The sequence below is a fragment of the Dreissena polymorpha genome, chromosome 1 (assembly GCF_020536995.1).
Source record: "Dreissena polymorpha isolate Duluth1 chromosome 1, UMN_Dpol_1.0, whole genome shotgun sequence".
Classification (NCBI taxonomy): domain Eukaryota; kingdom Metazoa; phylum Mollusca; class Bivalvia; order Myida; family Dreissenidae; genus Dreissena; species Dreissena polymorpha.
This window is the reverse complement of record NC_068355.1, coordinates 118,750,848-118,765,307: the sequence shown is the minus strand read 5'-3', so window position 1 is coordinate 118,765,307 and position 14,460 is coordinate 118,750,848. Positions and strand designations below refer to the sequence as shown.

The following is a 14,460-nucleotide window of genomic DNA, read 5'->3' as shown; positions in this document are numbered from 1 at the left end:
CAATAATAGATTCTTAATGTGTTTTCAACAATACCATGATAAATATTATTCTTAATTAATTAACAAGAATTATTCCATCATATTTACTAATGTATTATTGCAGCATATTGACTAATGTATTAAGTATGAGCGCGATGATTCTCGATACTGTTAATAATCGAATCAAATACACGTAGCAATTCCCGATAAACCACTCAAACAGGTTTGTTCGAAGAACGCGCGTATACATATTTAAAATATGTACGGAGACTTCGCGTGTGGCCGGTTGACTTTGGTTTTCTTTTTTGTATCTATAGGTTTATGACCAGCAATATGTAATAATGTAAAATAAGCCGCGAAAACTCCGCGTAACATCCCGTACTGCGTTTGATGCAGCTAAAAACTGCACAGAAAAAGATATTAGCTATCCTTGATCTCATTCATTTAAATCTTTACCTTCCATAAACTCCAACCACAATCAACGCCGTATATCTTTTTTTAAAGATATTTCTTGTTTCGTCTACATGGAAATTGAGTCGTAGTAGAACGGCATTTTCAATGACCTTTGACAGGAAACAAAGGTTACTTACAGGTCTGTAGTTTACAAAATTTAGTTTAAGTCCTTTCTTTCTTTAAAAGTGGTCTTACTTTACGGTAGCATTGTTAACACTTTCCTTTATTCAGCTGATGTCCGATTTGTGGTTGTTTTATATTTCAAATTTATGGTTTAAGCTTACAATTTGAAAAGAAAATTTAAATAATCGGGATATGGCACGCCTGAACCACAAAAATGAGAAAAACTAAGTTTAAGTTACTTAAACTAGGTTTTTCTCTACTTAAATTCAATTTAAGTTACTTAATTCGAATTAACGCTGCTTAAAATGAATTTAAGTAGTTTTTGTGGTTCCCGCGGCGTTAACGCTAATTAAAACACCGAAAATGCATTAACGGTGCTTAATGGTAATTTTCTTACTTAAGTTGAATTAATTCAACTTAACAAGGATTTTCTCTATCATTTGTACTATTTTCAATTAAGTTGCGTTAAAATAGGTTTTTCTACTTAAAATATGTTTTTAGTTACACGAATTCAACTTTAGTAAGGAATTTTACTTAAGTTGTAAAGTCGAATTGTTTTGATTGGTCAGTTAATGATCCGGAAGACCTAAGCCAATCAGAAACGTCGTAACAAACGTAAACAGGAAAGGATATTCTTCTACCGCCATTTACAATTTTGCAATGGATCGGTTACAACGCACGCATTTACCTACAGCTGACAGTGTTCTTGAAAGAGTTTCAATAACACTCAGAGATGTACAGAGAGGCAAACAGAACGGCAACCTTGACGTTTCTGCAGCTCGCACCCAGATCGCCAGTCTTCTTACAAACTTGCAGAGACTTGAGAATGACCACACCGTCCCAGATGATTTACTGAAGAGCACCATCCAGTCAGTAGTGTTAGTCAGAGATAGTCTCCCTGATTTGACTCAACATGCTCAACACAGCAGTCATTCAGTTGATCGTTATGGTGAGTAGAATGCTAAATATAACAAACTTTTTGGCCTGTCATGCATAAAGGGGGTAAGGAGGGAGTCCCATCCCGAAATCCTGTACCTATTATTTTGCTCCTTTGAGTCCTTTCCCGATTTCCTGGATTAAATTAAATTCATTCCCAAATTCCAGATAAAGGTATAAAAAAATGTTAGGCAAATTGTTTTAAATAGATCTAAACCGCAATGCATATCTTACAGTCCCAGCCAAACTCACAGGACCTCAGGACATGACTGGTAAAAAAATTGGAGGTCCAGTAAGGTGACCACACTTACAGGACCTCCTGACCAGTATAATATTTTCTGATGCAAAACATAAATAAAGGACCGTCCAGTAAAAATTTTTAAGGTCCTGTAAAAGTTTTGATATTACAGGACCTCCTGTCCAGTAAAAATAAATTGAGTTTGGCTGGGACTGATCTTAAGTTTTTATTCACATCAAATTTTCTGTTTTTAAATTCTCACAAGAAACTTGTGTGTTTATTTTATAATTCTGATGTAAAATTTGAAAAAATTTCCAAATTCTGGATAGGAATCCAGATTCTTGATAACATTTTTCCTTAATTCCTTAAGAAATTTAACGACATTCCCAATATCCCGGAGTTAAAATTGCTTCATCCTTGAGTCCCCATGAAAAGCCTTCCCCTCGCCATGGATATACTGTTTATGATATTTTCGTGCATGTTCATGTATAGTCTGTTTTCAAAGGCTGTCCAGGTAGGAATACATGGGGTCCTCTTGTATTATATATTAAAGCTGGAAAAAAACAATTTTTAACCAGGTGTTTCTCAGAAACCCCGTATTTTAATCAGTACAAACAGGTTGATCCACTCCCATTCACGTGTGGCCCGTCACGGATGAAGCCTGACTTGAAATGTTATTCTGGCACCACTATATTTCACAATATTATACCTCCCCATTTCCTGTCTTATCTAAGGCCAAAGAAAAATGATTGTTGGTTTCCCCTAACATGGACAAAAAAATCAGACCCGGCAGGCAGGAATTTTTTTTTTTTTTTTTAATTCTTAAATGGAATGTGTAATGCTTTATTTTTTTCTAAAGATGCAAATTAAACATGTGAAAGATATTGAATTGAAGTGTCAGTTTGCCCTTAAAGCTTAGTTTAAAACTAATATGACACAATTTTGTTTATGAAAACAACATAAATTACAACCTCAATGTGTAGAAAAGACCAGGCAGGTAAACTTTTATTTTTATTTTTTTCAAATAGCAAAAAAAAAGTTATGACCAGGCACCTAAAAATTGACCCGTCCGGGTTAGGGGAAACCAACAATCATTTTTTTTGGCCTAATAAAATATCTACTATATTATCATTTATGTAAAAAAAATTGACATGAATTTTATTTTCTGTTAATGTTTAACACAACAATCACATCTCAATATAATTATGATCATGTAAGTTTTGTTTTCACAACAACAAGCAAAGAGTATCAAATGTTTAATCAGTGACAATTAACAAATTTATAAAGAGTTCCATTCAAGGTGTTGATTATTGTTTAAAAACAATTGGGATTCATTCCTTAATTGTATAATCTTTTGATGTTAATAAATTTTCTTTGTCAATTGAAATATGATTGACTAATCAGGAGTTTGTTTGTTAAACAAAATGTCAAATGGAAATTTGTTTTCAAATTAGAGAGTTGGCCAAAGGTATCATTTCTTATTTCATTTACCACTTCTGTTTGTTTATTGAAAACAAATTAAGTGCCAAATGTATCATTTAACTATTTTTTTTATTGTAAAAAAAAATGTTTCTATAAAATAGTCTAGATTACCATACAAATAGTACCCCTCTGACAGGCTCTTTGTTCTGATATTGTTTGTCACTGATAAAACATCATTGGATAAATATTGGCAGATTATTCTTAGGCCAAAAAAAAAAATATGTGTGTTTCCGGTTTCCCGACCGACCCTATTTTTTGGCCCCGACCCTAACATTTTTTTCAGCTCGTCAAAAAAAAAATTGTGTTCATGTCCGACCCTACCTTATTTTAGCGCCAAAAGTTGTCAAACATCGAGATTTGTCTTTTACTAAGCATGTTTCACGATAAAAATCTGTCTGAATCGCGGTAAACTTGAGTTAAAACCACGTTTTGCAAACCAACATGAAAAATTTCACAACTTCCGGTTTGGAGAGTATGTAATACCGGACCGGACTCGGAGAAACCCCGAAAAATTTCCGGATTTTACCGATTTTCAAAAAATAAAAAAATAAAAAAACTTTTCCGACCTACCTACCCTATTTTTTTCAGGCATGAAACCGGAAACACACATATTTTTTTTTTTGGCCTTATTGTTAAAAATTGTAAAACAGAATAGAGCCAGAATAGCTTTCTCAATGTGGACCAAATAAACCTGTATCATTTTGCTATTTTTTTTCAACTCGCTGGTAAATTACGGATTTTTATGCCCCCGTCGTCAAAACGACGGGGGCATTAAGTTTCACTGATGTCTGTCCGTCCGTACGTCTCTAACTATTTCCGTCATGCATAACTCTGCAATGGCTAAAGAGAATCATTTGAAATATAGTATCCAGCTTCATCATGATGAGTTGGACGGTGTAAGGCATTTTCAGATTTATCGGATTACCACTTCCTGTTGACCGATGGACTTAAGTTGTTTTTAGCAATAACAACACTTATATTTCCGTCAAGCATATTTCTGCAGTGACAATAGGAAATCATTTGAAATTTAATATGCAGCTTTATCGTGACAAGTTGTAATGTGTATGGCATTTTCAGATTTATCGGGTCACCACTTCCTGTTTACAGATGGACTTGGGGTATTTAACATTTAGCGGGGGCATCTGTGTTCCATGGACACATTCTTCTCTAAGTTTTTCATCGTTTGCAGCCACAGTTTAGACTCACTGGAAGTTTATATTACTTAAGTTTTAAAAGCTAAATAGAACAACATTAGTAGTTATCGGCATGTTAAAATCAATTACAGATTTTTTTTATATGATATCATCTGATCATATACAACTATGATTCGTGCAATAAAAGACACATAATAAATTACTTTTTTCTGTTTTTTGGACAATATAGTTGCTTAGGCCACAATGACAGAAAATCAATGCATTAAGATATGCTTATGACAGTGGGAGTTATCGGCATCCCAAATTTCTTCTTTTATTCCTACCAAAATTAGTTAATGAAACCAAACCATACTACAAATGTAGATGGATAATAATAATCATATATTAGGACGAGTAAAAATGATTTGGTAAAGTGTCTATTGCACTACATAAAAAACCCCAAAAGTTATGGGTTTTTTTTTGGCGATTGGAAAAATAGAATTGCCTCTGCAGTTGGACATAGTTTTACATTGAACACTATGGGAAATTTTATAACATTCTTCTTGTCAGAAACTACAAGGTCAATTGAATTGATTTAATGCATGAATGATCATCGGATGGACCTCTACAGAAGCCATGTTTTTTGTGTTGATGATGATCGGTAAAACAAGATGGCTGCCATAGCTGGACATAGTTTAACATTAAATCCTATGGGAAATAAAATTCATCTTGTTAGATACTTGAAGGCCAATTGAATTTATGTGTGTGTGTGAATGATCATTTGATGGTCCTCTTCAGAAGTTTTTTAAAAAAAATTTGTGATTGGAAAATCAGCCAGCATTTGTTTGACTTTGAAACTTTGTTAAAATCCTATGATCCTGTGGGAAATTTTTGCCTAATAGATCTGTTGTCAGCCATATGCATTTAGATATATTTTGTAAGTAAATTCTGGTGGGTGATTACATGCTCCGGGGAGCCTCTGGTTTTATTATAGCATTAAAGTACCTATAATTTCATTTGTTTACGAAACCAAACCATCAGATAACATGGAAATAAATACATACATGTAGTACTATAGTTCATGGTAAAGTTACAGAGCAGACTGAACAAACTTTATGTGCGTCAGAGTAATTTCATTTTCTGCATGTTCAAAAAACATGTATAGTGCAGCTTTTTATACCATCATACCTAAAAGATAGAAAGCATCTTTGTTTGTGTTTTTGACATTTCTATGTGTATTTAAGACTGATTAATGTTGATTGTTCCTATTGAATCACAAGAAAAATCACACTGTTGCAAATCATGAAATTGATTCAGTTGCAATTTATGACTGGTTTCCTGCTTCCCTCTCGTGACTCAACCCTCTGACTGCATGAGTCTGTAGTTTACAAAAGCTACATATGTAAACTTTAAAATTACATGCCTATTTGTATAATATTATTTTAAACTTTTCTCTCTTGTAGAGGACACAGTACCAAACCCTCACGGACGTGGCAGAGATCTATGTGACATTGACATCAGCAAACTACAACAGCTAATTGATATGGGATATACAGTGAAAGAGATAGCAGAGAAAGGTTTACTAGGTGGTGTCCTTCATCCCAACACACTATATAGCAGATTGAGATCCAACAACATGCAGATCAGATCATCATACACAGATATTAGTGACGACGACTTGCATTCTATTGTTGCAGAATACAACAGAGACCACCCTAATTCAGGTAAATTCAAACACAGATTTAAGGTTTAATTCATATCTCCATTGCAAAATATCTGTATTTCTGATAAATTGAAAATTCTCTTTGTTATCTCCAGAGCTTAAAATGTTATTGCATACTCTGTATACAATGCAATGATAACTTGTGAAGTAAAGGGGTCATTTGGGTCATACCTAGGAATCTCTGCAAATTAAACAAAGTATTGATAAAAATGAAGATTTTCCTTAATTAAATCTCAATCGATCCAGATACAATGCACATAGATCTACAACACTTAAAGTCATATGAAAAGAACTGCTGTTAAAAAATCTTTGTAGATTTGAATCGACTACATTAAACTGGTGCTGAAATTAGCCCGCTCATTTATGCTTGAACTCACATTATCTGACATTGAATTAAATATGTGTCATTTTGCCTTTGTTTCTAATTTGTTTTGAGAGACTTAAAATTCAAGAGACATTCCAGAAAACAAAACTGGTTTACAAAAAGAAAATCCAGATAACAAAATTAATACAATATTTACATGTAGTCTAGAACCACTCACCCAATTTGGACCAAAATTTGATGGAATAGTCCTGGAGTTGCCGGCTTACAAAATTATATCCAATAGCCTCACCATGCAACCAAGACGGCCGCCAAAACGGAAATTAGATCTAAAGGACTCTTTTGCTAAAAAAAACTTTGGTGAAATGATCATTAGGTAGTAGTTGCCTTTTAGGATTTTATCTGATGACCATACAAACCAACCAAAAAAGGTGTCCACAGCAGAACTTAGTTTAACAAAGGTTAACGTTCCTACGAGAAATTCAGTATAAAAATGGTTTTGTCTACAGAACTTCTTGTTCATGCTGAACTAAGTTGCGAATGTACATGTACTTGGTTTTACAAATATCCTTTAGGAAATTATCATCCTTCTTCAATGTAACGTTCACTGATGTTGGAGTTAGTATAAAAATAGGAGATGTGGTATGATTGTCAATGAGACAGCCATCCACTAAATTTAAAGCAGCCAACAATTAAACTTCTACAGGTCAACACAAGGTCTTCAATGATAGGCATATATATATATATATATATATATATATATATATATATATATATATATATATATATAGCCCATACCATAAAGTAAGCTGTAAAAGGCCCCGAAATAAAAGATGTGAAATTAATTCATAAAGGACAAAAATCAACCTAATCTATTGAAAAAATTAAAATTAAGTATATATTGATTATATATATATTCAGATAATACATATAACCAGGGGCTCGTAGGAGCCTATAATCTCTCAACTGGATTACAAAGTTACAAGTTAAATTTATTCCAAAATTGGGTCTTATGTTAAATTTAGTTTGACAATTGTGGCTCTCTTGGCAAGAGGTTGCAGCTATTCAATTGGACATATTTTTAGGGGAAAAACCCAAGGACCATACCAAATATCATTTTGAAATTTTATTTTGTTATCAGATTTTGATGGGATATTTTTCATTGGATTCCTTTCAAAAGAGCTTTCAGTAGTATGACAACAGGTTTTTTCTATCTCTTAGGGTCTTTTGAGATAATTGGGGTCAAATATGAAAAAAAAATGCATTTTGGCCGATTATAATAATTTCAACTTTTTAAAATTTTAAATTTTTATCCTATTTGAATGGGGATTTTTTCATTTGATTCCATGTGAAAAATGCAACAAAAGTTACTCCAAGTATTTCCATGAATATTGTACTGCTAAACGCCAGAATGCTTTCGGACTTTAGTAGACTTAATTGCTTACAGAGGAGGGATCAACTTGTTTAACCCTGTCTCAATAACTGTAAAAGTACTATGGAAAACAGTTCTAATATAATGAAGATACTTATAATTTCATATATTACATACATACAAAACATTCAATATATTATTTAAATCCATCGTCATATTAATCTGAAGAATACATTTTTCAAATGCAACCTTCATAACACTTTTCAAGTAAACTTTTTCAAGAATACATATCTCAAAAATTCCACTGATGATAAGTTTAAATGAAAGTTTTGCTGAAAGATAAATACATTGGAATGATTTTGAACCAAAATTTAATAGCTGATTTCTGACTAATGTACCGGCAAACATACTTTAGGCCTATTGTAAGCTGTAGATCAACTATTCATAATCTGTTCTATTTTGGGTCAATGCATCATAAAAATGTTTGCATTTAACTGTTAAATATTTTTTCTTGTAATTTATGAAAAAAATGTGGACACAGAAATATGTCTCGACTGTGGGAGATGCATTGCCCGAGGATGCACTTTGATCGTAGAACTGCAGCAATTAATCAAATTTCAAAATTGTTGGTCCATGACTGAGGCGTCAGAGTTTAAGGATATGAGATGGGACATCATTTACACAATTGCATACCAAATATCATTGACCTAATATTAGCAGTTCCTATTAAACTGGCCTAATCACAAAATTGGACATGAGAATTTTCAAAGTCAATGGACCATGACTGAGGGGTCAGAGTTTTTCATGTTTTTTTCAAAAAATCAATGGATCTTTATTAATGTTAGAAGTACAACGATTCAAAATATCTATGGTTGCTAAGTAAAATTTCCAACCATGATAGTCTTTGAGAGTTTCAGGAAATTTCCCAAAATAGGAATCACATATTTTTGAATTTCAATGGATGTGTATTAATCTTAAAGTTACAACTGTTCAAAACATCTTCGGTTACTAAGTAAAATTTCCATATTTAATAGTCTTTAAGACTTTCAGGAAATTAACCAAAATTGGAATCACACATTTTTCAAATTCAATGGATCTACATTAATCTTAATGCTACAACAATTCAAAATATATATGGTATAGTTTCTGAATAAATAGATGGGCGTTACTCATGTCCCCCATCTGTCGGTAGCTTCGGTGCAAAATAAATGACTTCTGTCACATTTATTGTCAAATTTATATATTTTTTTTTCAATGTATTATAAATAACATAATTATCTGTAACTTTTGCTTACAGCAATAACTTTTTTTATTATATTTTTACTTTTCCAATACAATCATTCAGAACAATATACATGTAGACACCAAATTTGAAAAGAATTGGATTTGTAGGTGCTGAGAAAATTGTGACGAAACATTTCCATATAATTTCTATATAGGGAAAAATGGCTAAGTCCAGCATATCAGGAAGTTGATATCATACGGCAACAAAAATTGCTTAGGACATATGCCACATGTATATAAAGTGAGACACCAAATTTGAAAAGAATCAGATTTGTAGATGCTGAGAAAATTGTGATGGAAATTTCAATATACTTTCTATATCTAGGGAAAAAATGGTTAAGTCCATCAAAACAGAAAAATGATATCATACAGCGACAATGTATGCCACATATATATAAAGTAAAACGCCAAATTTGAAAAGAATTAGATTTGTGGGTGCAGAGAAAATTTTGAGGAAACTTACCGAGGGACGGACGGAAGGACAGATGGACGGACAATGGTATTCCAATATACCACCCACTCGCGAGTGGGGGTATAATATTGAAGAAAATCTCCTGTTGCCAAACAACTGGAAGCGTACACAATCTTCGGTGAAATGAAAGATAATTGATTAAACTTTATGACAAAAATAAAATTAATGTGATCAGGAGATAAATATTTCCCCAGTCCAAAATCCATAGGGTTGTAAAGTGTTGTCAAGGAATTAATGGGAGACAATCTTGGAAAACATTATAACTCATGAAAATATCATAGCGGGTATTTAATGAGATCATTCAAAACAATAGCTATCAAGTCAAGTAGACCCTACTGTTAATACAGGTGTGCTCAAATGAACTTAAAATTACCGTTGTGACGTCACAAAAATCGATTTGATTAGAGCAAAAGTGTTTCAAAATTGACCAACTTTGGAAATTTATTGTGGAACATTCCATGGAAGAGCGGAATCAAAATTTTTCACATGCTTTAATTGATCCTTGATAGACAAATTCAGCAAAATCCAAGCAAATCAGTGGATATATAATTTCAAGATCCCAGAATATCGCTTCCACCTATGCTCAACTTTGACCATGATCTATGCATTGATTGTACGCTCATCAATCCATCAATGTAATATTAACTTTATATCTATACTCTTATAATTTTAAAATTTGAAAAAAATATCCAAATTTTGTATGAGAAACAACTAAATATATCTGATTAGACCTTTTCTGTTCCGTTTAAAGATGAGTTCATTTTCCTGATTTCTGATGATGTTTATGAATTTTAGAGTCCTTTTACTACATACCCTACAAAATTCAATTTTCTTGAAATGAAGCATCTGTTTTTGGATAAGGCTACCCCAGCAAATGAGTGTGTCAATAGAGGCCGTTAAAGGTCTACTTTCCTTTTGAGTGAACGTAGGGATGGCAGGTATAATTCCGGACATAACAGGGCTGGGGCAGATTAAATTTACATGTTCAAATTTATATCTTTGATAAAGCACAATTTTAAAATTATTGAATCAGCACAGCTTGGGTTTTCTCTGAATCAGTTGATTCAGTTCAATTACGGGACCGATTTCACATCTTATTGAAGCTTGTCCTTTGAAAAAACAGTAGAATTTACTTTTATTTTTTACCAATTAGGATTTATAAAATTGAAGCAAGTGGATATTTTTTTTCCTTAATCTAAACTGGCGGAAGTGTTGTCAAATAACAGAGATAACTTAAGACTAGCAATTTAACTAGCAGTCTTTGATATATATGGTTTAATATGAAAAAGAAAAGATATGGAGCAAACACCAGATGGACCGCACTCTATCCACAAGAATAAAGAAATAAACAAATCTAGAGGTCCCCACAATGCCTTCAACAAGGGTGGAATCGCCCACTAAAATAAATCGTGTACACGTAAAATATGACTGCTCTCACCCGAATATTACAATAATGTACATTTAACAAGCATTAAACACAAAACCACCAAGACAAACCTATGACTACTATTCCTGACTTGGGACAGGCACATGATACATGTGGTGGGGTTAAACTAGTTTGGCGTGATCCCAACCCTCCCCCAATAAGTGGCCAAAGGAAAAATCAATAGAAACAAAAGCAGTAATCAACGAACTATAAAAATCACACAGAAATACACACAATCTGACCAGAGAGTATCCGAACCACACTAAAAGTACTGAACAAAAAGACAAGTAAAAAGAGGACACATCTCTAGTCAATGCCATGAGTTACTGAAAGCAAACTCAGGCCAACATTTTTTTATTTCCTGTTTAACGGGAATTTTCAACAAAATTTTGGGTCGGGAGGTCGAAATAAAAATAAAAATAAAAGCAAGGATTTTGTCTAGCGGAAAAAATAAAATTTTGAAGCCAACATTTATTTTTATTTTTTGAAAATGCTTTAATGTGCAATATTACTAAAATGAAGGAAGTATTTGCCTTACTTGTACAGAAATTTACTACGAAAAAGAAAAGTATATTATTTTTTCTACATTTATGTTTTTAAAGAATAATCTTCAGTTATCTTTAAAAAACACACTCTTATTGAATGATTTTGCATTGATTAAGCACATGATTTTATTTTTGATACATGGAAAAAATAGGGTAGGGTTTGAAAATGAAAATAAAATTAAAGATCATCACTTTTATTTTTATTTCATTTTCTCAAAAAATAGGGTCGGTCGGTCCCGTTAAACAGAAAATAAAAAAATGTATGAGATTCCTGGTGATGAGGCATCAGGTTTCTCAACACGCGATATATCAAACACAATACGTCCTAAGATTTAATACTGTGTTGTCACTAATCGTGAGGAAAAAACAAGATGGCTCCAATGCCAAATTAATATCTGTGTAAGGTGGCGATAAGTGTATCAATATCCGTAGCCACAAAAACCAGTTTTAAAGTCTTGACTACAATGTCGAACCTGTACCCTTTATGGATAAGTTTATTTTTGTCACATTTGGGGCTGTTTTATAGACTTTTTGTAGAGGCATTTGAATTGATGCTTGGTGCGGTTATTTTTTTTATATTTTGAAAGTTAAATTTGACAAGAAAATGTTGGGGGAACAAATGTAACAGAAGCTGCCTAAAGGAATCAAAAAACTTTGTGAAAATGGGAGCTGGAGAATCCAAGGAACTACAAATCAATTTGGTTTGGTCTTATGTCAAGGGAAACAATAAGCTTCTTAAAAATTTGATAAAATACTGAAAGCATTTTTCAGCAAAGAGGATGAAAATATCCCTTTTTCATAAATTGGAATGTCAACATTCAATTTCAATATTAAAAAGTTTATGTCCCTGAAAAAAACATTCCTGTAATTTCATGAAAATTGCTGAATTTTTCAATTAGAGTATAACTTTGCAACGGATGGATGGACATTTAAAGACTGTCGTATAAAAAAGGCACTTGTAATTCAAAGGACATGCAAATGACGTAACAACTACATGCATTGGAATTACCGAATAACAGTATAATGCTAGAAAAATTATAATTCCTGAAATAGCATACCAGAAGGCTTTTAGTTTATGTCAACGAAGCATTTTGAGAGTGCAGCACAGTTCTGTAAAAAAAAATTCACCAGCTCCTGTTTTACCAGGTTACAAAGCTGGTGGTTTGCCTTATACTAATGCTTATGCTAAACTATTCTTAGCCAAATTATCAAATTCAGATTTTGCCAGTATGAAATACTGTACTTTATCAATCATAATTACATGCATATCTGGATCAAAATGTACAAAAATGATCATTGTCAAATATAAAATAATAAATCCTATGCATAGATATATGTGCAATCAAGAGGTCCCTGACCTCAGTTCTATAGACTGTTAATGAAGGAGCCAAGTAATTTCAGGCCAAAGAAAAAAAATTGTGTGTTTCGGGTAACGCCTTGAAAAAAATTAGGTAGGGTAGGTAGGTAATTTTTTTTAATTTTAAATTTTTTTTTTACATAGACATAATGGAGCAGAGATGTTGACTTTAACAGTGCTTGTCCAAAAAAGCCAATAAAAAAGTTAGGTGGGGCTGGAAAAGCTAGGTAGGGTCGGGTTACCCTAAACACAGCTAATTTTTTTTTAGGCCTATTTGCAGATTTGTGTTAAGATTCAGTATTAGTTAAAAAAAAAAAGGATTCAGTATCATTTCTAATATTTGAAAATCCTCTTTATTATCATGTTTTCTGTAAAATAGTAATTGATAAATGTTTTCTTCAGTGTCATTATTTTTGCAATATAAAATGAAATGGTTTTCATCATCACTGATTCAACAAGATTATTTTTTACATTTAGTACAGTATCTAAAGCTTTGCAGTATTTTTCTATATCTTTACTAATTATTGTCAAAAAAGACACATATATATGGCCAGTCTTAAAAATATCCTTGTTTGTCCTTCCCCTACTCACCAGGTTTTAGTTGAGTAGGTAGGTAGGTTTATTATTATATTTTTTTTAAAGTCTCAATTTTTAATTTTAATTTGAAAGAAAACTGTTTAAAACATGAAAAAAATCAAAGAAATAAAATTTGTGTAAGAACTTTGCAATAAAATTTTATGAGTAGGGGGGCAATTTTGGTGGGTAGGTCGGAGGAGGGCAAACAAACTTAATTTTATTTTAGGCCTATACCAAAATTATTTTTCATGGAGGGGCAAATTCAAAGCAAAATGCATAAATCAACACAGGTATATTTTCTCTTGTATAAACTTAGTTGTTTTTAAAATAGGAATATTCACTGAAAACGTTGAGAGAATATGCAAGGCAGAAATTTTACATGAACATCTAACTATTCCCTCCCCCCCCCCCCCTTCCCCAGTTTTTTCTTTAATAGATAAAAGTGCAAAGTAACATCCATACAGGTCAAGGAAGTACAAAAATACATACAGCTTGTACAGCATAAAAGACATATTTTACAATATTGTGATATTTGTAAAATTTGGACTTGCATGGACCTATCACAGTTCTAACATAAATTGCTATAAAAATCAAATAAAAAATTGCTGTCAAAAGTTGAGATCCTGGAGATAAAATACATTTGAGTTGTAGAAACCTTTAAATTGACTCAAGTAAGGATGCAATATTGTCGTTTCCAAAAAATGATTTAGTCCTAAATTCAAGTTTTGTTTGCTATCAAGTATTAACTTGATTTTAACATCAATTTATCAAAATGTGCAAAATTTCCTGAATTGGTCCCCCCCCCCCCTGGAATATTCTTATACCTTCCAATGTGTGATCATTTATATGAAATTAAGCTATTTCCCGGGTCTTAAACTTCTCAAAAATTTTCTCCTACCTTTACTCCTGACTTAAGTTTTATGGAACTATCATTGATCATGTTTATTCTTCACTAATTCATTTATAAATTGAGTCTGATACCATATGATGGTAGTCGAGGGTGTTAAAACACTGTCTTTGCATAAATGTTTTTATTTTT

General features: G+C 32.4%; 1 protein-coding gene across 1 annotated transcript; it reads left to right on the top strand.

Moving 5' to 3' along the window:
- Positions 1–1,008: 1,008 nt before the first annotated feature.
- On the top strand, positions 1,009–6,500 carry LOC127846704 (uncharacterized). The gene is made up of 2 exons (XM_052378204.1): positions 1,009–1,504; positions 5,808–6,500. Exons 1-2 carry the CDS (start codon positions 1,216–1,218, stop codon positions 6,095–6,097), a joined length of 579 nt encoding a protein of 192 aa, XP_052234164.1. The 5' UTR covers positions 1,009–1,215; the 3' UTR covers positions 6,098–6,500.
- Positions 6,501–14,460: the final 7,960 nt, after the last annotated feature.